The 25,094-nt window shown below is 45.7% G+C and overlaps 1 protein-coding gene across 7 annotated transcripts in view; it reads right to left on the reverse strand.

Moving 5' to 3' along the window:
- The window catches only part of LOC105198135 (homeobox protein cut), a 154,971-nt gene that overhangs the window by 77,184 nt on the left and 52,693 nt on the right, over positions 1-25,094 (reverse strand). For all 7 annotated transcript variants that reach the window (XM_039452913.1, XM_039452915.1, XM_039452916.1 and 4 more), the window contains exon 2: positions 4,649-4,849. In XM_039452913.1, the coding sequence (XP_039308847.1) occupies positions 4,649-4,849 (201 nt within the window). The remainder of the gene's footprint in view (positions 1-4,648; positions 4,850-25,094) is intronic.

Raw genomic sequence — 25,094 nt, forward strand, 5'->3', positions numbered from 1 at the left:
TGTTCAAGTAGAATTCGAACGGCACGAAAGTAAAATTTTTTGTCCTCATACTTATTACACAAGTATACTTTTAAAAGAAATAACAGCGTCATCATATTTTTTTTTAATAACACTCTTTTATAACGCAGTTTTAAAACGCGGTATTATAAAATCCTCAAAAGTTTTTTGTTGCGAAAGTATGATTTAATTAAAAAAAAATAAAAAAATTCACAATTTTTTATTTACAGTTTTTCCTTGGTAACTTCAAAATGGCTAATTTTTTGGCAATACGATTTATTCCGTCAATTCTAAGATTCTGAATTTTCGTTAAAAGAAAATTTATTGAAAAATATTGATTGGAACCAAAGTTATGCGTACTCAAAGTTGCGTACGGGTTTTCCAGACCCATGCGTTGTTATTCGGGCTAAGGAAACTAAAAAATCCATTTTACTCGTGCAATCTTTCTACGTTCGGAATCAGACAACGCGCGCGTCGAGTGTCCAAAACTATTAGCTGAGTAAAGATATCAGTTACGCCAATATATAAATTGGTACACGCGTGTCTGATAATTATCGACCCGTCGTAAACTAACGTACTTCCGAAGTCTCCAATAATTCACGGGGGTACTCCCGAGTATCGTGCGGACCACCCCTTTCCGAGACAATCCGTCCTCGTTCCCTACCCCTCTTTCGGAGACACTATCGCATTATTTACTCCTCATTATCGTCCTTAAATCATCCCGTCGCACGGGAGGGACTCGAAACTGCCATTACCTCCCTTTAATCGACGAATAATAAAAATCATTCCGGTGCTCCACGGCGCGCGATGGCTTCTCAATAAAGACATTGTCCGCGGAGCAAATTCTTATCCGTTAAAAGGCATCGTCGCGTCGGTGAGAACAGAAACGCGCGCCGTCCCCTTTCCACCCTCGAGACAAGGGAACGGACGAACAAGGACCGAGGATACGACGTTGACAAGAGGAGGGACGGGATCGGGAGATTATCGGCTCCGGGATTACAACGGGCTCCGGAGGCTTCGAGGCAAACGATTTTCCTCGCGCGGGGACAACGAAGCGGAGGTAGGACGGACGGCTGTTGAAGACGACAGAAAAGGAGGAGTGGCTGTTATTGGCTCTAAGGAGGATACTTATTGAACTCTTAGCGGCGTTTTTATCACTCCTTTCTCACGCGCGCGCCGCTTTAAGTGTTTTTGGCTTTGTTTAAGAACTCGTGTATACGCCCGCCTCTCCGCGCCACCCCCTCGCCCCTCCCGCAACCCCCGCTCGTCGTCGCGTCGCTGTTTTCGCCCCCTCTCGCATTATACGCCCTTAACAGGTTACGCTTTCTCCCACCATTCCCGCCACACTCCTTTTCCTTTACCGCAGGATTTTTACGGGCTCGACCTCCTAGCACGCCGCTTCGTAAACCACGCAAAGTGCACGGTACTAAAGGGTGCAACTACCACTTAGGCTCTTCCTGACCACTTCCGGGGAAAAAAGGCTTCGAGTAGCGGCAGGTAACTCGTATTCTATATTACCTCTCGAAGATTTATCGACTTGGATAGCCATGTATACCTTGTTCAACTGGCAGTTTGATCTATATAACGCGCATCATTCCTCTATAGCTTCGGACGAGCAAAGAATATGAATTTTTTGTTTAATTTCAAGCTTTTCATTAAATAAATTAACGTTTACCTTGCTTTCAGTTTGTTATTATTAATAAAATTTGTAATATTCATATTTTATATAATTAATAATTTTAGCAACATGGATAGAATTAATTCTTGAAAAGAAGGAACTGATCAAATGTATCAATAAACTGATTATTATATCAGTAACCGATGGTATTTCGGTTCTCAGTTTAATGAAACACTTTTTCCTAAGGGGAAAAGGGGGGAAAAAAGATTTTGAAACCTGAAGGTGCGTGACTCGTACAACGATGATATATACGTCGGTTGCAGACGTAAGATTTTCGTTACGCTACGTACATTTATATATAATTACCCCTACTCGCAATTAATCGACTTTAATTGCACATCAGCCAGAAGCGTAAAGGCTCGGCATACCTCGTGGTGCCCCCTATATATTTCCAGGTAAAACGAAATCCAAGAAAACGGAGTCACCGCACGAGACGACCGTAGTTTATTAGGTCGAATATTTGGCGGTAAAAGTGAGGGATGACCGTCATTATCTCCATTCATCCGTGTCGCGCGGCAGCTGCACGTTGCAGCTCGAGATTGCAGCGGGCAGTTAGACGAGAGCAATGTTGCACTCGCCCGGCTTTTCGAAGAGGCTTTGGGTTTGTGCCGGTCGTCGCGGCTATTTCTGCCGAGAGAACGAAACCGCGCGCGCGCGCAAGCACACGATCGCCCTTCTCGCCCCGGGGTTATTTACCCTCTCGATAAATATACGATACAGGTTATCGCGCGGAGTCCCGAACCGGCGAATCGGCAAAGAAAGATCCGGCGCTTTAACGGCTCTTGGGCGAACGCATCCGTAACGCGACGTGTGCCTAAATATATGTCGAGATGCAGCTATTCGATCGGACGCGACGTTAATGGATAACGATACTGGAGAGCGATACGGCAGCAAGATCCCCCCGGCGTGGTTACGGCTTTTCTAAATTGACTTCGTTATCTATTTCGATAGAGCCGATCGGGTATCGTTAGTTACACGTTCGCTACTTATAGCTGCAAGCGGGAGTTCGCGTGGTTCCGCGGCAAACGCGGCGGAGTAATTTGAAACGTTTATCGCGAATCTAGGTCCCGATCGTGTATCTTTCTCGAGGGGGGAAAAATGCCACGCGAGAGTTACGAAACGGCTCACCCGAATTCATTACATGCCGCGTTCGTATGCCAATCATGTTGCCGCCTTTAAATGCGATTCGCTACGTACAACTCAACACTGGCACTGTCTCTATAATTTATACATGCCAATCTCCTTGTAAATAAATATAATTTGTGAAACACTAACTCGATCTTAGGTGTTATGTATGCTTTCGTCGGTTGGTATAATTTGCGCAATTTTTTGGAATAATAATACTCTTCCTCTTATATTATATAATATTTTTCAATAATGTTTTAAGTGTGATATACTATTTATTACACTTTTAATAACAAGGCTGTTATTGACATTATTAATTCTGTAATGTAATATACAGGGAAGAATTGCTGAATTCGTATTAATCTTCTAAATTTTAAATATTTTACATTTTTATTTCGCACAACGTTTAGTGACAAAAATAAAAAATAATAAAAAAAAAAAACATAATGTGGACAGAAATTTAACAAGTTTTATCTCGTTTTGAACATGCTGTCAGCAATTTAGAAAACCAGCTACATTTAATGTAAATTTTACATTGATTTATATAGTAACTATGTGAAATTAATAAATAATTGCTATGAATAAAAGTAAGTCAATTACCAAAATAAATTCAAGCCAGTTTTAGTTTCAGTGTCCATACTTTTTCATTATTAAATACTTGATGTGTCTTTTGCAAAATTATTAATAAAATAAGTATTAGTTAACGTTTCTCTATATTTTTACTTGCTTTAATTAAAAATTCAATGTTTTTAAAGAAGATTTCAGAAATCACAAATATGCTTTAGGCGCCCGGTTTTCGAAATCACACTTATCACAGCATAATACAGAAAAGTTTATAACAAACTGATTTGTTATTATTGAAAGGTTTAACATGTGATAATAGATGTTTGAAACATCAAGCTATAATATCAACCTTTGATTTGTATCCAAACAGCAAATGCGAAATATAATAAAAAAATAGTTTAATAAAAAGTGGTACACATTTGGCAACCCCCCCCCCCTACATATATTAATGCAATATTCATAATATTGATATAAAAAATGTTTAATAATAAAATGCAATTTGTCGTAAAAGCTACATAAACTTGCGTTCTTTCCGGTACGTTATTTTCTATCGATACGTATTCAGCTAATTTTCATGTGTCTACATGAACGCGGCTGTTAATTAAAGAATTTGCTATTCGAAGGTTCTGAGCGACGGTAGCAGGCGGTTACGAAGGGATGAATGTCAAGCATGCGTGCGGTGTACGAACGTGATTGCGTGGAACAGAATTGCGTAGGCGAATAAAGAAGGAGAGGGACAATAATCCACCGAATGCGGATATCGAACACGAGCAACGTTAGTCATTCACCTCGACATGCCGCGGGCTCACGCGTGTCTGCACACAGAAATCGCACTAGCATGCACGCGGTGGTTTCGCGCCACGCAGCAACCCCCAGTTGCAATGGTTAAACCGCGCGATTGCTCGTGAAGGAACGTTCGATTTGTCAATCCTTTCGCGAGCCGTGTGAGATCCGTTTCCCTTTATTACAGTGATACCGTCTCATCATTTACGTTGTCAATAATAAAAACAAATTTTTTTTTTTAACGAAACATTAATATGGAAGCTAATATAATCAAGATAAATTTTCTTATCAGAGACAAAGAGATATACACAATTCTTGTTGCATTACAATTTTCAAAGAAAGTAATTTATACTTTTTATTTTTAATTAAATGTTAGAGAGAAGGGGAGAGAGAGAGGGAGAGAGAGAGAGAGGAGTTCAAAGATTACAATCACCATTCCACATGGCAATACACGAGAGAGCAACATTTTAGCGGAAGGGTTTCGAGTTTGATCTAACGCACCTCTTTGTCTTTGGCCTGCAGCTCCTGCTCGAGGTTGCTGTTCGGCGTCCTTCTGGGATTGCTGGCATCGTGTACCTGTTGTTGATCGCTTCCCTGCGGAGGCTGAGACAATTGGTGTCCCTCAGTCTTGGAATTGTTGTCATTCGTTGCGGCGAGCTGTTCTTTTAGCGCGGCTATTTCTTTCTCCGCCGAAGTCGCTCTCTGTAACAAGGAAAAGAGACGATAATTAATATTAATTCGTAATATACGGCATGTCAGCTCGGTGCAAATTGAAAATCGCGTTTCTAAATTTTCTCGGTGACTTTAATCAAATATGCGAGACGAAGTTCGCATTATGTTAAATTGCAAAACTGATTCAAGTAACGTTAACAATATCACGTGATATAAACGAGTAATATTGGCATTTTTTATCAACTCTATCAGTATAAGTACTTTATACCTCATTTGGCGTGTGTGTGTGTGTGTGTGTGTGTGTGTGTGTGTGTGAACTGATATTTGATATTTGATAATTTCGAGACCGATTAATATAAGAATGGAAAAATGTTACCTCTCTCGAGTTAATAATAATAAACGATAGTTTTTTTTTATCGAGATACAGGTACTTTGTAATTCGAGATTGTAGCTCGTTTCGCTTTAAAGAGGTTTAATTTTGCAACGCAGCCAGAGGGTTTTAGCGGCGCAGACGATTGCGCTTAAGGTGTTGCAAATTTTTCACGGTGGTCCGGATCGTTAAATTACCGTCGCGGAGCCGTGCGACGCGAAATCAATCAATTCTCGCCGGCTGCACCTAATTTCGCGGCTACGAAAAGCCGGCAAAAATAGAAACGACGCGGGCCCGTCGAGCCGCGCGAGGCTGCTTTGATATTCTCAGCGCAGGAAATAGCAGGCTGGCGTCGCAGTTTTCTTTGATCCTAGACATTGTAATGCACTCCGTCGTTCTATAACGTAACTCCTTAATGTTATCGGAATTCGGACGCTGCCCCGCGGGAGAGTTTACGTCAAACCACCTGTGCGTGGCATTGTTAGAAATATATCACTCATTTGCTGCAACAATTCCAAATTTGCAGCATAACTAAAAAAAATTGCAATTTTTAATTGTCTTGAAAAAAAGAAAATTTCGATGAGAGTCGAAAAAACTAAAGCAGGTATTCATAATCATATAAATAATCTTCAATCTTTGATTGAAAAAAGAAAGTAAATAAATGTATGAATAAATCTGTAATTAACTACGCTTTCAATCAAAGATTGAAAATTATTTACGACTATAAATACCGGCTCAAGAATTAATGATATTTTTTTTCCTCTCTACAGCCCGTAAATCAAATTGCAACACTAAAATCGCATTTAAAAATGACATCACAAAATTTTAATGATTCGAAATATTCAAACTGGAAAATTTTGTTTTTTTTTTTTGTTATGCACCATTGCAACTAATGAGCTATATATTTACAAGTAATCAAGAATTATCTTTTTTTTTATTCTATGTACCGTGCATCAGACGTCGTGCATACTGCAAATTGCAATCGCAACTGGAAATACTGTGATCGATATTTTCGCGAGGTTAACTATTACTTAATATTCGCGGTGTGAACGTTGTTGCCGCTGTAACATGTCAGTTACAATAATTAGGCCCCACATGTCGCGTAGCGTTTCTGCATTTCTGCTGAAATCGCTGATGCGTGTCGATACGTAAAGGAGAGCACTGTTTCGTCAATAGTGACGAAGACGTAGCTTTCGCAAGGAGACCATTAACGACGAAATACTTTTGGCGACTACATTTGCCTTTGCCAGATCTCGAGCAAAGAGCTCGTTAATTAGCGTGCCGATGTGCGACGTCTGCCACGACGTTACCCCTTCATCAAAGCACAAACGCCCGTCGTAAGTGCGGAGATATGCGATACGAATGAAAGAGGGGGGGGAGAGGACAGTGGATCTTTTTCGAATCAAAACTTTTTCATCGATAGAGAGTAAAAAAAAAAAGAAGAGGGTTGATACGAAAATAACGAAGGCGCCGTTAAGTACAGAGAGGGTATTACCTTTTTAAACTTTCCCCATAAAGTATCTAATAAATATTGTTCGCCGACCCCGTTATTCCTGGCTTGGATATTAATTATAGCGGCTTTTATATTCAAAGTAGCACGGCCCTCGAACCGACCTATCCCCGGCCACATTCGCGGCGTGCACACACGCCGGATAGTTACCCCTGCCTGCAATTCTTGTCCTCTCTTCGCGACTCGTTCGTCTCCTCTCTTTTCCCGCCGTCCACTTCATCCACGTTCGCGGCAATCCGATAGAAGGCATTCGGGAAGGGATTCGGGGATCGATCGCTCGAATCAAACAGGTTATACCGCTTCTGTACCGGCTCACCGCGTCAGAAAGGAAACCGGACCTGTCGTCTCTGCGATCAACAATCGAGCGTCGTCGATGACGTAAGCCACAATCCGTCCATTCATTAACAAGTTCGTGTTACGCTGACAATCTCGATTGACAATTCGCTATCGCGCCGACTACGCAGTCCACAACCTATCTACTGCGTAGACGGAGAAAATAAATTCACTCATTGTTAGTAATAGGTAGGTATCAAGGAAATGCTGGAGACAGGCCTGTTTTACCGATTGAATACGAGATTTTACTTTTCACACAAAGTAATTCACACCTAATCTTTCAGTTGGTTACGCAGAATTACAAATCCTTTTCCACGATTAAAGTATTGACAATAACGCTGGGTGAAATCAACAATTTCATACAAAGAATAAAAAAAATTAGAAAATTACAGTTTTGTTATCGACTTCTGAAGTTGACACGTTTGTTGCCCATAAAAGTTTTAAACGTATAAGACAAACAATTACAATACAGAAAGGACATTACAATACAGTGTTTTTAGAAATAAACTAGCAGCTTCAGTATAAAAGACAAGAGGTCAATTCGGTTGATAAAACTAATTGTTGTCTACATCCTTTTAATAAAAATTGCAGACCGCTCAACTTAATACGGGATAAATATTGGTATCGAGTGTAAAAACGCGCGAGCAACCGAAAATAAAATTAACGATATTGGGAGAGTTTCATTGAGTCGATGCGGGACGCGGCATTGACGTGTGTATCGATCCGTCGATGTGTGTATGACGTCTCGTAAGACACATATGGCGTCGCGATCGGCGAACGGTCGGGAGAGGTGAGGACGAGCGTGGACGAAGTCGGAGGCAAGGAGAGAGAGAGAAACAGAGGCACCAGGCTACAGCAGGCAAGTAATGACCCATTGTTTCCTGCAAAAAGCCTTGACGATGTTATCGATAATTGCGAAATGATACGGGAAGCATAAATACATATCCAAGAGCGAGCCGTAATATATGGCTGTTCGAATGGCGGATGCGTATCGATAGCTGCCCGTCTGGTAGCATCCTGCGTATTTGTCACGTGGACACACGTCAGGAAACTGATGTGTCAGCGGAGGGGGGAAATTTCCGAGGACTCGGCGCGCGGCCCGATAGACGAGAGAGGATCGAGAGAGGATCGCCGATAACGATCGTCCTCCTCGCGCGCGCGGCGCGGCGGAGCTACCGCGATCGTTATATTAACAGCGGAAGTCGTTGGGGGATAATGGTTTTCTTCGAACGTCCCGCGCACTCCTCCCGAGCCGAGCCGAGCCGAGCGCGATCGGGCGTCAGCGCGCGGTCATAACGCGCGATCTAAACGTAAAAGATTCCGCCGGCGATGATTTATTATAGCGTCAAACGCGTATCGCGCCGATGCATCTTGTTATTGTTGCGCTAAATATTCAACGTTCGCAAATAAGCGCGAACGGCGATAAGCGCGCGCGCCTATTTTGTAATTAAACTGCGTTACGATGTACGGCTAATTTATATTTTCCTGCACGCCTGCGTCTATGCATCGCCGGAAACAGGGGACGCGGAGAGCGCGCTTTTGTAAAAAAAAAAAAAAGCATTTGGCGATACAAGGATCGCATCGTCCAATGCGATCTAACGTTTTCGCTTTAATGAAAGACGGTGTGAATAAATTAAATTATATACGCGTGCAGAGCGAAGATATATGCGCGCTCCTCTTTGCGACGCGCTTAGCGTCCGTCGCGCCGCACGAACGCACAATATCGTTATTATATACTTCACGTTTCTTTTCAGGTCATAATACACATCGCATGTAGGCAACGAGTCAATATTTAACTTGGATAAGCTCTGCAAGTAGCCGTTGCGCTAAAGTTTCCGAACTTGTCGAAACGGATAGTAATGATGCCATTAGTAACGAGATCGCGATACCGAGAATAATAGAGACCGGTCGCGGATAATGCTAAGGCGGGGGGAGAACTTTACATTGCCTCACCGGCGGTGGCGCGGCGCGGCAATATAAGTATCCCCGTTATAGTTTCGTAGAACAATCGATCGCCTTCACAACATGACGGATGTCTGATAAAAACTGACGTGGTTCGGTTTTGTTGCGTGTATGCCATGCGGCTTCGGGAATCGCTCGCTCGCTTATAATACGCCGCGCCGCGCCGCGCCGGGAGAGCCGAGCGCGCTCCTAGGCCGCCCGCCGTAGCCTGCAGCGATATTTTACCGTCGAATTCGTAATTACTTTAATTGGCTCCAGATGCTAATTAATGACCTAAACATATGCCACGTTATATAGATCCGGCCCGATAGGGCGACCTGTACACCGGCGGAGTCAGGGATCGGGGTGAGAACGCATGTGTTTGTCATTACATGCACTACGACGATTTTATCGCTTCTGAATAACATCCTCTACCCTCGCTGCGCCTCTCTCTCACTCACACACACTCTCTCTCTCTCTCTCTCTCTCTCTGTCTCTCTCGTCGCTCGACACCTCCCATATCAGATCCAGAAAGCGCCGATCGCCGATTAAAATACCCGCGCATCGGTTCGCAACGCCGTTAGTCCCGCTAGAAGAGCACAACCGCTCTCGCTGATCGTCCGATAATCTCCAATGAATTTCCGTACGACGTAAAAAAAAACAGAAGAAAAAACTAACATCATTCATCGATTTCATTGATCGTGCTAATTCGATAAACACATTAACCTTTAGCTCGTGTAGGTCTAACATTACCGCTGCTGCTGCAGTTAAGAATTTGATAATGTCGGACTAAAATGACAAACTTGCTTTTACTCGTCGTGCACCGCGTTTGCGTCAGCGGGAAAACGAAACGAAATTGCGGCAGCTGCGCCGAGCGCCGGGCAGAAACGCTCGCGGAAGGAAGGAATGCACGGAGCGGATTTCGTGACACGATCGAATTACTCGGTTACGGACGCACGTCAGATCGGGCGCGGATTGGGCGCCCGTCGTCCTCTCGCCTATCATTACGAGATGCTACTGCTGGCAGCAGCAGCAGCAGTTTCGATTCGATCGTCCGACAGCATCGATTACACAGACACCGCCTTTCAACCCTGAGGAGGGAAGAAGGTGAGCGATCGCGATGTGTGCCGGCAATGTTCGATCGCCGTGCCGCCGTCGCCGCCGCCGCCGCTGCCGCCGTCGAGTCGAGAGTCGTTTCGTCTCGGCCTCGACGCCCGTCTTACACCCCTTTCGCAAATTGACGGTTATCCGACTTCTCCAAGCCGGTGCCCGGCTGCGCCGATCGATCGGTACTCACCGATTCGACATAGGGCCGTCAGGGTAATCTCAGCGCGCGCGGACGCAAGAAGTTTAACCGCGGGATTACCTCCTGCGTCTAATACACGATCACGCACTTTGTGCGGCGATCGCCGCCTCCTATCGCCGGGGACTGAAGAATCGATTTCCGACACGCTCTATCGCTACCTCGTCGCATAACGGTCGGCTATAAGTGCATCTGGATGGACGCGTTTTATTTGTCACCAATGCAATCGCTCGAGCTGTCCGTTATCGAAGCGACCGTCGTATACGTGCGAATTAGCGCACGAGTATTTTTAAATTTTTTAATTCATTACTTATAAACGTACCGCTGCTCTCTTCTAACTTTCTACGCTATCTTTAAGGCTATTCTTTTTTTACAAAAAAAATGTGTAACTCATGTAAATAAATGCGCGAACGGTGGAATAATAACAGGACGTTGATATGATGACAGTATATTATATTCTCGGCGGATCTAAATTATCGTTTAAAATATCGTCAGCAGACGAATGGCATTTATATACCTCGGAGATTGACCGGCGGGATATTAATCTCCGCGCAGTCAATTTCAGGTAACTCCGGAATAAGATTTTTCGACTCTCGCCGTCTTCTTCCTTTTTTACCGTCCTCTCGCAGCCGTCGAGCTGGGAAGATTGAGAATGGCAAAAAGCAGCTCTTTCACTCGATTCGACCGTCATGGCGAGTCGGATTTATCTCAGGTCGTTATAAAGTCCCAAGGTTTTAACAACAAAGGCAACGTGAGAGATTTTAAAAATCGGACCTCACGGAATTCGCCTCTTTATCGTTCCTTACATCTGGATGCCGCTTAACGCGTGGATCGCCGTGCGCGAGATTCAAGATGAATCGGAACTGTACCGATGTCCGCACACGACGATGGGGAACTATATACTTGTGTATACAGGTCGACACCGGGTATGCCTGACATTCGCCCCGTCGAGCGCCGAGCATTCTTTGTGCGCCGAACGCGGAATCCCGAATGGATCACGCGCCTTCGCCCTCACGCGTTCTCGCATCTATTTTTATCCGCGCGCGCCCGCGGCATCATCTACGTACGTACACCGCTCTTCTTTTCCCTCTATTTATTTCTCGCCGGTTGACTAATATAAGAGGCACGGGGAATTCCGAACGGAATCGCGCAGACGTTCCATCGATCGATCGATCGATTGCGCTCGCAGGCGCGAAATATAAATCTCGGTAGATGATAAATAATAGAAACTCCGCTTCGAGCGTCGAATTAGCGGGGGTTTGAGAGTCGCATCGGCGAATAGGGGCGTTATGCCATTGTCAAATCGATACAAGTATCATTGTTTCCGCGATAAGGAAAGGTCATCCGGTGCGATATTCCGTGAACATCGGCGCATTTACATACGTTTCTCGCGCAATCTGGCTCGCGTGATGCCGCCAGTTTTCACCATGCATAAAGATACATCTTCCTCCTTCGCCGCCTCGAGGTCGTATCGACTTACCTCCGAGTAGCAAGAGTGGTTAAAGATGTTTGCGTAAGCAGCTAACAGTGCATTTCCGTCAATTCGCCAATGCCGCCTCCTCGTGACAATTAAACAATGACAAACGAGTCGACCGCGGAAAGTGCGAAGTGATGCCGCGCGATCGGCGGGGGAGAGGGTAAATTTATGCGGGCATAAAGAATCCGTAATGTCGCTTTTGACTCGCAACTGCCGGTTGCATAACGGCGAGCGAGTTCGCGCCCGCGCTCTCATTGGGGTTTACATCGCGTCTGTTAGCGTACTCGTATTCGGTTCAAGCATGTCGTGACCCATTTCGAACGCGTGCGCTAAATGTTCGTTAAAAAAACTGCGACCGATATTTTTACGACAGATGCGATGTTCGGACGAGTTAAAGTTGCGGTCGATCGATAGGTCGCCGGTCGATCACGCGTCGCAGCACAGCGGCGTGGCGGCGGCGGCGGCGGCGGCGGCGGCGCGGCGGCGGTGGCGTCGCGGCGACGGGTGTGTAATCGCGGTTGTCCACGAAAACCCCTCGCCCGGTCGGCGGGCATTATGGGGCGACAGAGAGGAAACGGGCAAACAAACAAAGAAAGAGAGTAAGAGAGGAGAGTGCCTTATACCAGGCGCCTTTATAATCTCCCACAGGGTGACGGAGAAAAAAAAAGTGGAAAAGCGAGAGGAAGGGGTCGAGGGGGCGAGGATACGCGGATCAGCCGTTTATGACTACCGGCGTTGTTATATTTTTTTAAGCGAAGGGAGTTGAAAGAAAGAGAGAGAGAGAGAGAGAGAGAGAGAAAAGGGGGAGAGTGGCGTAGAGGAATGGCGGTAGAGAAGAGCGGGAGACGCCCGCGATATTTCAAATTTTCTCATTACACCTCGAGGTGCGAATGATCTCCCTCTCGCTCACCCCGCTCACCCTCCCTTGATCTCTCCCGCTTTCTCTCCGTCTCTTCCCTTTCGCTCCATCCTTCCTCCCGTTTGCTCTATCTAACGCAAATCCTCTGCGCCACCGATACAACGTGGCGTCATTCCACCCCCCAATCACCTCCCCACAGTCCCCCTCTTCAATCTCACACCAACCAGCCATCAGAGTGAACCCCTCTTGTATTTATTATTAAGATATCGATCGGCTGTAAGCCCCGGTACACGTTGCAATATGCGGTTGGGGACGCGGGAGAGACATACACGAGAAGTCGCTGAAGAGGAAGAAAGCCACGGTGTGCTCCTTGCGAGCGCCACTTTCCGTCTTTCTGTCAGATTCCGTTCTCATTGACTGCTAACGTGCATCTTACTCGTGCTCGAGCGTTAGAAATGAAGAGCGCGACGTGGTCGCTATCATTAATCGTGTCGCCACGTTTTCCCGATGCGTTTCACTCTAAGCGAAAGATAAGGCGACGAAGTTCCGCGTTTCGCGATCAACATTATCGCGCATGATTCCAGTTAATATGGGATAAATACCGCATTCGCATCGCGATGTGTAATAACGCGAACATGCATCTCTCTCGCGGATCAAAGCACGCGACAGCGAGGTATAATGAATAACGCGATTGTAAATCTGAACAAAAATTACGTTCAATACTCCCTCCCTAGTATGTCGACGTGTACCTACCTGCATACATTTCATTTGCAAACGAAGAAACAGAAGGGCTCATTCTATGAGGGGCCCATTAAATCGTGGGACAATAAACGCGCGCTCACGATGTCCTAAGAGAGACATTTCTCCAAGGGTCGTCGACCGTTTGTCGTTGACTCTTTACTCTGAGCACACGCATATGCGCGGGCCCTTAATAGCTAAGGACGAGATCCTCCATGTGGCATAGGGAGCAGGTTCCCACGTGCACCGACGACTTCTGACGATGCAATCCGTTACGCGAAGGCAAGCGAGGAAGGGGAAGAGAGCGGGACGAACCTCTCCCGGGGGCAAATAGACTCTCCCTCCCTCCCTCCCTCTCTCTTTCTTTCTTTCTTTCTTTCGATATGGACGCATGAGGACGGCAATATTTAAGAAATGTCAATACGTCGTTGAGCCGTGGGTGTCGGCTGAAGAGTATTTTGAACGGAAGTCGGGAACGGATAATATCCCGGCGCGAGCGGAAACTAGCCCCGAGGCATTGGTTAAAAAATAAAGAAACGCGCCTTTGATGTTCCCCGTTGTCCTAATGAAAAATTAAAGCCCTTTCTTAAACATCATTAGACACGAGCACTCTTTCAAGTTCCTAGCCTCTTCCCCTTATGCCTCTTGGGTCTGTCTTCCCTTCCACTTCACGATGCGCCCGGAGCGTCCAATCACGGGCTCTTGTTTTGAATCTGCGTTGACGTCGCCGATGCCACGAACCAGTAGGGAGACTCGGCGACTTCCCGAAAATACACCAATATCCACATAATAATCTCTACGCCTCGAGCCGAGATCGATAACGTCATTATATCCGCTACAATCTACATCCACATTGCTAATGCATTTGCAGTTGCTATTGAATTCTAATTCAATGTATCTGCATAGTACCATTATGTAGCGCTATGCATTGCAGAGATATGAGTCATGTATCTCCGAAGTGACATAAGTCAAGTTCCAAAGCAGATTCTCTGTCTTTACTCAAACTTGCGTTCGAGTAAGAAGCAGCTACCAGAATCAATCTCGTTGATTTCTTTTTAGAACGAAAGGGCACAAAGAAGATTATTGGAGTAGTATTTTAAACATCATTTCTTTTTCGAAATAAAAACTTTGCGCAAAAAAAATGACGGAAAGTCGAAAGCGAAAATCCGATCGTTGTAATTATTAGTCCCCGACGAAATTTGCCTCGCCCGTTTTTCGCTTCTCGATTAACGCGTAGAACAAAGAAAAAAAAAACTTCTCCTTTGGCAGCGGGACGACGGAATTTCCTGTACTAGATTCAATTTAACGAGCAATGTAAACGTCTGGGTGTAATATAGTATCCGAACACGCTACTCGTGTATCCCTCCGTCTGCAACGTTGTGTAGCGGAGTTATATCGGTGTCTTCGGAATGCATAAGTACGGGCAACGGCGACGAAACAGGACCGGATATCTTCTCACGCGCGCCACACTAATAAATCATGATGGCAGCGGAAAAAAAGATTGGTGATCATCTGCCAAGGAAAGGCGCGGCAGAAAACACGAAGCGATTCCACGAGGGGGATCTTTCTTTCCTGCGACGACGCTCACGACTGCCGCGTCGGCGTTGATTTCCTCTGCCAACGCGAGAGGAACAAAAAGCGCGGCCCCGGGTGACGTTTTCCCTTTATCGGTTGCCGAACCAAACTTAGCTCCGAGAAGCAAAAAGAAACGTCGTCTCGCTCTCTTTAATACTGCTAATTGTCCAGGCGGTACAAACAAGTCGGAATGACACGATAATTAAATATTAACGAATTCCAACTGCATCCCCGGTGATGATTTCGCGAAGCGAAAGAATAATAATAACAAAAGTTATTTTTATCTGCAAAAACACGATCGTGGGACGTGATCGCAGTACATACGATGACAGCATATGTCGCGTGTGTTGTACGATTTGCGAAGATTATTTTAGTTCTTCGCGTATCACTCGCCAACTTGTATTATACGACGAGGAGACCCACCATCAGAAAATCGTCCACAAGGGAAGGGGGTTGATGCGTCCGCGTATATGCGAGGAGAATGCAGACGGTAGCCGGGACAGACGCCATAAATATCGGGGCGTTCTTATATTTTCATCACGGCCATCATTAAAATTTATGTTATGATCAGAAGTGCACGTATATATCAGAGGACGCGTACCGCCGCGGCGGCGTCGGTCGTTGCGAAAAAGAGGGAGAGATACGCCAGAAGAAGGGGTGGGCGAGCAGCAAGCCTGAAAGAGGGGTAGGTGGTAATATTGTAATCTATGTGTGGAAGAACGCGGGAAGAGAAACAGAGGAGAGATGAAAAAGTAGCTTGAATGGCAGGCACCCCGTTGTAAGGGGGTAGTTTTCGGCCGGGGCGGCACGCCGCGCCGTGGCAGGCGGGCGGACGGGCGCGGGGGTGAGCGAACGCGGAGAAAAGGGGAGTGAGAAGGGTGCCGAACGGAAACAATGACGTCTATACCAAATCCCTGTTTTTTCTTTTTTCCACCCGCACCTCCTCACCTCCCGTGACCTTCTCTCTCGCTCCCTCCTTCTCGCGCTCTCCCCCTCACGCGCTCGCGCACTTCTTTTTTTTTTTTCATTTCGCCTCCCTGTCTCTTTCTCCACCCGCGGGGTGCCATTAGACCCCCACGGCGGCCCCATAAAAATATAGCCCGTATTGTGCTCGCTCAGGTACCAATCCTCGTGCACTAAAAGTAACCTACTGTCTCCCGCTCGCGAAATGTATATTTACGCACACAAGCGCGCCGTGCATGCGTGTACGGTACCCATTCGCGCACATTTACTCTCACGCGTGTGTCACGCTACTCAGACATCGCGACTTCAGTACGTATACGGGATCGGAGACGATCGTTCGTGAACTGCGGCTCGGCGTTAATCAGCTTTTTAATTGCGCGTAATCGGTCCGTCGAGCACGCGACCAGCTACGCTGCCATACTCGCGGCAATATTTTATGCGCATTTTTTATTCGTCGGGAGCTTAGGCGGTGTCGCTCGCGCGTGAGCGGAACCGGCATCGACAATATGCGCGCGAAATTGCCAGCATTGATAATTGTATACGGCGTAATAACCCGTGCAACCTATAAATATGCCCATTTGCAATGATAACGAGTGTACGCCCGATGATAATAATTGAATATTATTTTATATGTTGATTGCCATTCGTGCGATCAAACAAGCGCGCGATTGAAAAGAGTAAGACGCGTCTCGTTAACGGAAATAAAGAAGGAAATAGAATGAAAAACGAATTCTCACAAATTACGATTTTTACACACGGTGTCGGTCGACTAGTTCCAGTTTTTTTGTTTGATAACTCACCGAACGAGAAATAGAGTCCGCGACTCGAGAGAATCGTGATAACGCGGAAACGCAATGCAGCCCCCCTCCCGCGATCGAACAAAAAACAAGAAAAATTAGCGTGCAATGCAAAAAGCAGCACGAGCATCTGAACAACCGGCACCGTGATCAGTCGGCTCAGGACAGATCACAAAGATGATTCGCTTTTGGCGGAGGGCCATTGTCGTCCGTTGGACCGAGCAGAATCGAAATGGCAAACGGTAACTCGATTGCTCGGCCTGCACACGGATTGCGAATTATTTCTCCTGTGGTGGCGTGCTCATTCCGCGGCCAAACAATCGTGATCGATTCATGCAAATTTCAACAATCGTCCCACCCCCTTCGCGTTTTCCCTCTCTCTCTCACTCTCTTTCCCTTTCCCATCCACCCTTGCCCCCGCGGCCCTGTATTCACCATCCCTTTACTGATTCTGCCGCGCCGTATATCGAGTCCTCCATTGTTCGGAGCGAAATTCGTTTCTGTACGGCACGAGCCTCGAGTGTTTTCCTGACTACACGTGCGGTCGATCGGCTAACCCGCTAACTTCTCTTCTTTCGCAAAAAAAAGGCACCATCACGCACAATCGCGAGCGAGGCTCGAATCAGAGTTAACGCGCGAGAAACGATGTCGGAGATGATTAAGTGGCAGCAGGCTTTTTAATTTCTCGGAAAGTTATTAATATTTTTTAAAAGTGCTCCCCGACATTCTCGTTCCTGACAAAATGACATAAATCGCAATATCCGTCATAACACATGTACTATTAATATCTGTAATTATTATTACAATTTACTTAATAAGAACTGTAGCGCGAACGTGGTATTATCGATTATTAAGATAATATTAGACTCTTGTCTGCCTATAGCTAATTTGCCCAATTAAGTGTGTTTAGAGCCTAACAACATCATACACGCCTATAATTGAGCTCTCGCTCAATCTCGGAATTAAAACGTGAAGAGTAATCACGCCGTCACTGCGTAATCAAACTTTATAATACCCCAGGAGAAATAAAGAAAAATAAATCGAGTCTTAACAGGTTAATAAACGTCTTCCCTCCCTACGCCCAACCCTCTCTCTCATCTCGTCCGCTCGTTACCTATCTGAACCTCGTTCCTTCCCCCTCCGTCCCCTTCCTCCTCCGCACTTTTGACGCTTCGTCCTGGAAATCCTTTGATTCTCATCTTTTCGGGAGGCTTGGAAACGTCGATGCGCCTCCTGCATGAAAAGGGGTTCCTCCCAGGACGTCCCCTGATTGGGACGATAAAAGAGGCCCCCAGCTAAGCGTGGAAAGGGTAAAGAGAGAGGGAGGTAAAACACTAATTAGTTATCAAAGGGCGAGGAAGGGTTTGGTGACAAAATAGTAGATCCTGGAACGAGGAGCCCGCGCGCCCCCTTCTTCCACCGCCTAACCCGCTCACACCCCTCTCTGTCCCCGGCTCGTCTAGCGGGATATACTACCACCGTCGCCACCACCATAACCCCAACCTTCGCTCTATCACAACCCTTCTCCCCTGCTACCCTGAGCTTCCACTAGCACCCATCCAACACCTCCGCACCGCTCGCAAGCATCCTTTCACCCCCTTCTCTCTAACGCGCTCTGTCTTTGGATGGCATCCCCCACGGTGTCTTAATACTCTCGGGAGAACGGCCCTGTATTGATTTTCGAATCATTAATTCTACGTCTAATCAGAACTTGCGCCAGATATACGTACGCGTGTCTGTGTCTCGTGTACATGTGTACGCGTACAGTTGTGTGCACATCGAGGGGGGGGAGGGACGACGGCTGAGGGGGGTGCCTGCGATACTGGCGGATGGAAGCCGCGCTTGCTCTTGACTGGTACGTCAAACTCCGGGCGCACGAGTGCATGCCGATATACGCTGACAGATTTGTGCCGACGAGTACAGGTGATTCATATAAGTAGGAAGGCGATGGTGCGCGCCTCCAACTCCCCTTCTTCCCTCCTCTGTCACGATTCAGGAGAGTCGACGAGCGAATCGAGAAGTCGCGCTGATACGTACGTCTTGGCGACGTCGACGAATGCGTCGATATTACGTCGAATGTACGGTTCGAATTACGGGGCGACGCGAAATATAGCTAGCCCAGGGAGTCACGAGATCAGATGTATAAACAGAAATTTCTCGCTTCTACATTCGACGAATCGCCACGTGAAATGGCCGTGTGAAGCACGGCGCTTGCTTGTATTATACATTTTAATCTATTTTGACGTTACACACTTTGATGATGAGGTATATCGCAAATTTAGAAGCGTCGTTGACCCATAACCGAAATTCAATTCCCGGCGTCTATCTGGCCAGGTGTTTGTCAATCCGACGAGCGCGTGACTGAAACGTCGTACAGAAATACCCGATTGGAAATTCATTCTCGGTCTTCCAGGGACGAGGAGTCCCTCTTCCCATTCGCGAAAAGTAAATTGCGTCACAGTAGTAATCGCAGCAATTATATAAGTACACAATTTATTACTGTGTAATGATATACAAATAGGTGTCCAGTACTGGAAAATTTCTCGATTTTTTAAGGAGTTGTTATTTGAAAAGGTGTGAGAAAAGTAATAAGGAAATTTTGTTGAGGAATGCAAAGTAGAGAGTTTCAGAGCAAAGAATATATTCTCCGATTTTTCTCACATTCTCTAAATCCGAATCAGTGAAATCTTATTGATTTGTTATATACTTATTACATAACTGTGATCATCAGTGACTATATATTGACTGGCCGATAATGTCTTAAGATGCTAATACAGCTCTCTGATCTGAAGGTGGTCTACTTAAAACGATCTTAAATATAAAAATCGATTATGAATACCGGTTCATATCTTTCAGTGATTCCGGTGGGAAGAAGGAAGGAGTTCCCTCGTTGACGGAAACAATGTTCTATTACTGAAAATCAGTGAATGATGTAGTTACAAGTACATAGCACTAAAATCGGACTATTCACTGTTAGTCATTGATTCCGATTTAAAAAGTATTTTTCCAAGTAAATAGGAATTGTTGAAGAATCATAAAATTCTAAGACTGGACACCTTGCAAAAGTTTCAATGTTTTCTACATAATGTTTTCTGCTCCTGAGGCTTTCGTTCTTGAATAATGTGACACGTTTCGCGCGGACACGTTAAGAAAATGCTCATCTCTACGAAAATCTTAAGCGTTCGATTTGTGTTCTTTGGGAGGCGTCCACGTCGAAGATCAAAGCCGCGTCGAATTTGTGGATTCTGCCAGAAATGAAAGATGAGCTGCCTCGTGACTCATCCGCCGTCGACGATTCTCGATTCGAGGACTCTGTGACTGTTAGTCGCGGTGGCCCGATTTCTTCTCGATGGCGCCGCGTAATATCGCGGCATCGTGAAATCTATCGGAAGGCCGATTCTCGGAACGAATCATATATAACGTCGCAAATAGGCCTAATTATAGCGATGACTAACGCTCTGACAAGCGAGTCGACGTATATGTGCGCGGCGGGAGGATTCGGCCGCGGCGGTTCGAATTGTCTCGCAATTAGCTAGAATTCCGGTAGCCGATAATAAAAAGTAATTGAAGACTCGCCGTCTTTGAAGCTCGTAAAACAGCTCGCGCTCGCTGCTTCGATAGAGTCGGATTAATTGCGCTGCAAGCTTTATTATCGGCGAATTAATTATATTGATTTATTAGTGTCGAGGGGCCGGGGAGTGGGAGAGGGGGGGAGGGGGAGGAAAGGCAATTACGTGCGCATGAATTGACGGGACAAGACCCGCGTATCGCGCCTTGAAAGTGCATAAATAATTTAACCGCATTACCGCGGTTAAAACGATCGGATTTCCGCGCGTAGATAACGTACAACGAAACGCATCGAGTTTTCGCGATTGCAACGAGGCGCAGAAGTCGATGGAAATATTTTAATAGGATCGTCAGCGACTTTATTAACATTGCCCTGTCCCCGTCGGGCTGTTTTTATCTCGCGAAAGAGAAAACGGCTCGCAAGCGAATTAATTCGATCGCCACGCCGCCGTGGCCGGCATCTATACGCCGCTCACCATAACAGATCACATTAAAATTCATTCGTACGGATAATACTAATTAACCGGAGAGATCGGGAACTCCCCGTAGGAGTTTCCGCGACGATTACCTACCCAGCCGCGTAAGAACGGGCGTCGCGCGCCTAACAGTGGAAAATTGCCAATTTTCCCGATAATGAAAACTCCCGTCGTGGTTAATTCAATTCCCTTAATTTCTCCGCATTGAATTCTCCCGAAGAGCTTAGAGCAGCGCCGCGGCGAAGATTACGATTGGAAATGTTACGATTGAAATCACCCGGCGGGCCCGCCGGGCGCCTTGCTAAAGGAAATTTCGTTCATTCGCTCGTCATTACGCGCGCCGGATAAATTACAAGGCGATTGCCCGGGCCCCGCGATGTCGCGAAATCGCTAGTTACTGCGCCATGTAATTTCCCAATTCAATCTTACGTTAGCCGAGCCCAGTTATAGCCGCATTGCGTAGCGAATCATTTCTCCTATTACGTATTGTGTTTGTGATAAAATTACGCGGCATGGAAATTACACGAGTAGGCAGTGCCGCTGGAGATAAGATTGCGCGAATTTGGACGCTTGGCCATTCATTAGGAAATAATCTCCCGCCAAACTACTTTTGTCCCGTCGTCAGCAATTTCGTATCCATCTTTCATCCGTTACAAGAATCACTTTCCTTTGATTCATCACGTTAACTATGTTCGATGACTCGTTGACGGAATTGATTTATCACCGGCCGAGATAAAATTATTGACGTAAGACGAATTCTTCTCTCTTTCTCTCTCTTCTCTTTTTTTTTTTTTTCATTGCACACGAACGCAAACTGAAGATGTCAAGGCACGATTTATAACCGCTTCCTCGATAACGAAACGTCGTCGTTTGCCGAGATACGCAAAAGAATTACAATATCTATTCTCGATCATATGTTTCGCTGATTTCATTTTATACGACAGCTAATATCGCCGTGACGCTTTCGCGTTTTAAATCAGCGCCGTGCTGCATTATATCGCAAAGCGTATTTGCATTTCGCTCGGCATTATCAAAACGTCGGGAAGAAATTCGTCGAATTTTTTATCAACGAAATATTAAGTTGGACCGAGCGTATCGATCGTCGACATGTGGATAATGGACGACCGCAAAGAGACGTTTTGAATAACTGATATTCGAAAATATAAATAAGCTATTGTGTCGTTCCTGAGATGTACCAATTAGAACGAAATTTCTTGCAATTGACGAACGAAGCTCGTCGTTCTTATTAATTCGTAACAAAAGTTCATAAATAACTTGTACACGTCTGCTGTACTGAATTACTCAAGTACGTTAACATCGCGAGCAAAGGACAAAGTTAATTTTGTATGAACGATGTACTCGTCCGGATCAGTTAATCAAATGATCGCTCTGCTTATTATGTAATGCGTTATTTGTGCGCCCGACGCATTCATTTACTTGCATACGTACGCATTTACAAATTTAATGTATTTAATTAAATAAAAATAGTACAAGAGCTAAAATTTTTTTTTTTAATCTATAATGAAAAAAATCGACACGTTCGCAAGCAAATGTTACTAGTAACGCTTCCTTCGATATTTATTAGTACATGGTAAAAAAAAGTTGATTGCGATGACAAAATATATATTTTCGAATAATATATCTCATTTTTCTTAATTGGTTTATATATAAGAAATAAAATATTGTTTTGCCACGTATTCGTATTAGGTACATCACAATGGTAAAAATATTCCATGGCTATAAGTGATATAGCAATTTCTAAGAAATATAAGTGTGAAGAGTGATCGTCATCGTGCACGTACGCCCGCAAGCGTGTAATCGAAAGCATTGAACTCGCACATGACACGCAATCGATGCGGTATTAGGGACAGAGGGTGGTCTGTCGAGAAGAGCGAAGGGGCTCGTTGGCGAAGGAGGACGCGCGGGGGTCTTCTATCGATTTTATCCATGTTTTAAATTATTACTTCATTGTGGACGCCACGCGAGGGCGAGGGCGAGAGAACGGAGTATCGGTGAATGAAAAGGGTTAAGGTAGTAGGCGAAACGAAGCTCGCCGCGGCTTTTTGTTTCGACGCTCGTGGGCATCGAGATAGGGCAAGGAGGAGAGAGGGAACGCGAGAGAAAAGGGGCTCGTAGGTAGCGACAAATGGCAAAGGGTTACCGGAAAACGATCTTGTTCTCGGTAATCAGCCTGTCTCTTGAGAGAGAGAGACACAGGTTTTTTTTTTCCCGGGGCTCTCCCGCCGCAGTTATGCGTCGCGACGTATCGAATGCGTGGCTGCGCCGAGATAAAATACTCTCTACGAGGAGCCTCGACCTCCATTGGGACTCGTTGTACCGTGGAATAGCTTTGATTTCGTTTTTCCCTTAATCTGTCCCGGTAATCGAGGATACGTGTAATACGGCGAAATAAGGCCTCGCGATCGGAGAAAGAGCGGTCGCGAATCCGTGGTGCCTCGAAACGCCGCGCCGCGGCGGCTTTCCATTTAATCGCGCTCGTTCGCGACAATTACGGAGATAATTGCCGGCGAACTTTCACAGAACTCGCTGCTCACATTCGTCGCCCTCCCCCCTCTCCCCCCGGTCTATCGCTAGTCGTTACGAAACTTAAATAGTCGCGATCTAATAAAAAAAAAGAAAGAAAGAGGAGACTAACAATAAGAACAAAAACAAATAGGAGGGATCGATGAAATGGTACGCTATCGTAATTTCCAAGCAACGATCAGGCCATAACAGGCTTCGAAGGCTGTTTATCGAGCGAGACTCCTGAGACTTGCGGCGCGACTTGGATTTTCGCATCGCGAAAGAAACGCGGCGGGTGATAAAAGCGCGTATAGATATAGAGACGTCTATAAAGCCATAAGGAGAGAGGACGGACAGGAAAGGAAGTACGGAGCTGAAAATCGTTTCTACCATCGGGATTTCAAAGCTGCGGACGCCGCTGACGACGAGGGTGGTAATAGGACTGAAGAGCGAAACTCTGGGGTTCGAATCAAAGGATTGCCAAGCTGTACGGCCAAGCAGGAGAGGGAAGGCAAATGGTAGGAAGAAAGCATTGGCAGGGAACTCGGTTAATTATCTTTATCAATCATTAAAAACCCATTCCTTGAAAAATCATCCGCTTTTTTTTTTTACTTATATCATTTGGGTCGCGATGTCGCATAATCGTAACGCATCGTAAAAGTAAGGATGCTGCTGAATACAAGCGAGCAAAATTGTTAAATGTTATTTGAGTGAGAGTTAATTACACCGTACGTTCTCGTGCGATCGGTACGCGGAATGGAATTATTGCATTCACAGCTGCGTTTCATTTTTCCGATTGACGAGCGGTAAAAAGGGCGAATATCCGAAAGGACGAACGGTACGATACTTTCCATTCTAGGCGTTTCACTATTTTTTTGCACGTACGATTTGTTTTACCTCCCGTCCCGCTCGTATCCTATTAGGTATGGAAATACACTTAATCCGATATTTTCACCGGAATTTTCAACAACTTCGAAATACTTCTAACAAGTGCCGCGACCGAAAATAAATTTTTTATCGCCGTTCGAGGTGATAATATTGCTACTTTGTAATTTTTCACGTCCAATTCTAGAGTTTTTAAATCGTCGTAAATTTACGTTATTACAGCCACTGGCTTCTATTTTCTCGTACAATACATTTTACAAAAGTATCCGTCTAAATTTTAATTATTACCAAATTTCGCCCGTTCAATCTTCGCACGATGCGATACGCATCGTCCAAAGGCACGCGCGATGGCATCCCGGATCATCGCGGAAGAGGAATGCAGATCTTTGACCACGCGATACCACCTCAGTCCATCGAGTGCATCCACCGTAGACACCCTGCATTCAACAGAGGCGTCACAAAACTATCTGTCGATCTCTACTGCTGATCGCAGTTTTGAATCGGGGAAAAAAACCCGGAGCTGAAGAGGAAAGTCAAAAGGGAGAGATTTAGCTGGAAGTAAAGAGAGGTCGGGGGATGGTGCACCACCCCAGAGCGGGACAGAGAGAGAGAGAGAGAGAGAACGGCGGATGATCTGATGGCAAGGTGGAAGGGGAAGAAGGGGTTGGAAATTCGAATTGCAACGCGATATTCTATACGGGCGAAGTTACGTACGGGGCGAAGAGAAACTTGCCATTTTCGTTGTGGATAGGGGGAGTGGGGTAGCCGGAGAGGGTTGAAAATAAGCGATAATGCGCCGGCTTTACTTAGCTAATTAGCGCCTCTCTCTCTTTCTCTCTCTCGCTCGCTCGCTCGCGTACTCCGCTTTGCCGTGCCAAGTGAGTTCTGTGTCTGTTCATCCTGCATCCAGTGGGAGTCGATCCTTCACTCTTTCCCTTCTCTCCTGCTACCTCAGCTG

The sequence above is a fragment of the Solenopsis invicta genome, chromosome 8 (genome assembly GCF_016802725.1).
Source record: "Solenopsis invicta isolate M01_SB chromosome 8, UNIL_Sinv_3.0, whole genome shotgun sequence".
Lineage (NCBI taxonomy): Eukaryota > Metazoa > Arthropoda > Insecta > Hymenoptera > Formicidae > Solenopsis > Solenopsis invicta.